The following is a 2,002-nucleotide window of genomic DNA, read 5'->3' on the forward strand; positions in this document are numbered from 1 at the left end:
CAAGCTGTCAAACGGTCAGCTCAGGTTTCTATTTCCAGTGCATTTCATCCCCTTTTGCTTCAGTTACACCCCAGGGCTCTTTCGGGAGACACAAAGGACAGTGGCCAGCATGTTGGGTGTGCAGTTTTGTGAGGCAGGAAGGAGGCTACACCCATGTGCCAGGACAGTCAGGGCTGCACTCAGGGAAAGGGTCACTTGACCTAAGTCCTGAAGGAAGCATGGGACTCCAGAATGACTGACCAAGATGTGCTGGTTTCTCCACTAACCCTATCACAGCTTATTCTTCAGAAATTTAGTTACTGAAAAATATTTTCGTTAGCTTTGTGGTTTGAAAGGTGAATGTTTAATTTTTTTTTCCCTTTGGGGGACTAAGGGATCTTGCTATAATCATCCATAGAAATGGACACTCATTTGTCTGTTGTGTGTTTGTTAGCTTGTGAATGCCATGGAGAGGGCTCCCTTTCCGGAGTGTGCCACCATGAGACTGGCCTCTGTGACTGCAGACCACATGTGACTGGACAGCAGTGTGACCAGTGCTTGGTAAGAAGCCCATGATCATTGGTACCAGTCAAGCATGTGTCAGTGAAGTCTGTAACTGACGCCTTGAGCTTGGTTCACTTTACAAGTCAATGAAACATCCTATGTTTGATTTGGAAAGCATTCTAGGGTATATTGTTACTGACTAAAATGCATTTTGGCTTCTTTCTCCTCCCCTCCTCCTTCCCCTCCCCTCGCCCCTCCCGTCTTCCCCTCTCCCTCACCTCCATGCGGAACAGCACGGCTATTATGGCTTGGCCACAGGGCATGGCTGCTTGCCGTGTAACTGCAGCTCATTGGGCTCCATGTCGGACGACTGCTCGGAGGAAGGCTGTTGTCACTGCATCCCGGGGGTTGCTGGGGACAGGTGCGACAGGTGTGCTCGGGGTTTCTACGCATTCCAGGATGGGGGCTGTACACGTAAGTGCTGAATCTATTTCTCCATACCATGTACTAATCCCAGCCTTTCTGTGGAATAGCCCTCTGTCTCTAATTCTGTTAAGTTCCTTTACTTTTTCTCTCCCTAGACATGCATGATTTCATTCAAATGCATGATTTTATTCAATTTCCTGGTCCCTATTCTGGGTCCCACTACAAGCTTTCATTGTGCTCACCCACTGTGCATTTAGGTTGATCATTTAGCATCTCTTAGCTGTAGGTTCCTTATCTGCAAAATAGAGATGCTAATTTTAATCTCCCTGCAGAGTTGTTTTGAAGGCTGTGCGTAAAGTCCTTTAAAAGGGCATCAGGTGTATAATAAGTGTTCAGTAAATAGAAATTTCCCTGCTGTGGAGGTCTTCCCAATCTTTTCCCTTCTCCCAGTCCATCCTGATGAAAACCAAACTCCCAGGAGACATGGAAGGGTGAATCTTTAAGAACTAGGGAAATGAGTTAGATTGTTCATGAAAGGGAACGAACTTGCAGCACGGACTCTTGTCTTTCCTCTGTCAACCTGTCCTGCACACCATGTGCTCTCTCTGTAGCCTGTGACTGTGAGCACACTGGGAACATCTGTGACCCCGCCTCCGGGGACTGCATCTGCCCTCCCCACACCCGAGGTGCGGCCTGTGGAGAATGTGAAGCTGGATACTGGGGCCACAACCTAGAACTCGGCTGCCAGGTGGGTGCTGTCCTTGAGCTCCTCTGAGACCCGCTTTACCACAGCAAGTTCCACTCCCTGTTCTTTGCTTGGTTTTACCTCATATTTATGGTAGATAGTTACATCTGGGTGTGGATGAGGGGGCTCAACGTAGAAGAATCAGTGCCCTTGACATACATTATTCTGAGTTGCTTTTATCAAGAAACTTTGTGAGTAATGAATGGATCAAATTTTATTTCAGTCCCTTAAGACTATATTATCTCCTGGACACCATCTTTCAGGAGAAAGACACAAATCCCCTTATAGGTGGTTATGGCCAACCTTCTAGGATTTGGGTTTTCTATGTAACTTTCTCCAAATACAAAC

The 2,002-nt window shown here is 47.1% G+C and overlaps 1 protein-coding gene across 1 annotated transcript in view; it reads left to right on the forward strand.

Annotated features, from left to right (window-relative positions):
- The window catches only part of LAMA1 (laminin, alpha 1), a 137,846-nt gene that overhangs the window by 71,022 nt on the left and 64,822 nt on the right, over positions 1-2,002 (forward strand). Inside the window, exons 20-22 of the mRNA XM_012725774.1 lie at positions 434-540; positions 777-957; positions 1,521-1,657. Of these exons, the coding sequence (XP_012581228.1) occupies positions 434-540; positions 777-957; positions 1,521-1,657 (425 nt within the window). The remainder of the gene's footprint in view (positions 1-433; positions 541-776; positions 958-1,520; positions 1,658-2,002) is intronic.

This window comes from Condylura cristata, unplaced genomic scaffold, assembly GCF_000260355.1.
Source record: "Condylura cristata isolate star-nosed mole 26May11 unplaced genomic scaffold, ConCri1.0 scaffold00016, whole genome shotgun sequence".
In the NCBI taxonomy this organism is placed as follows: Eukaryota; Metazoa; Chordata; class Mammalia; order Eulipotyphla; family Talpidae; genus Condylura; species Condylura cristata.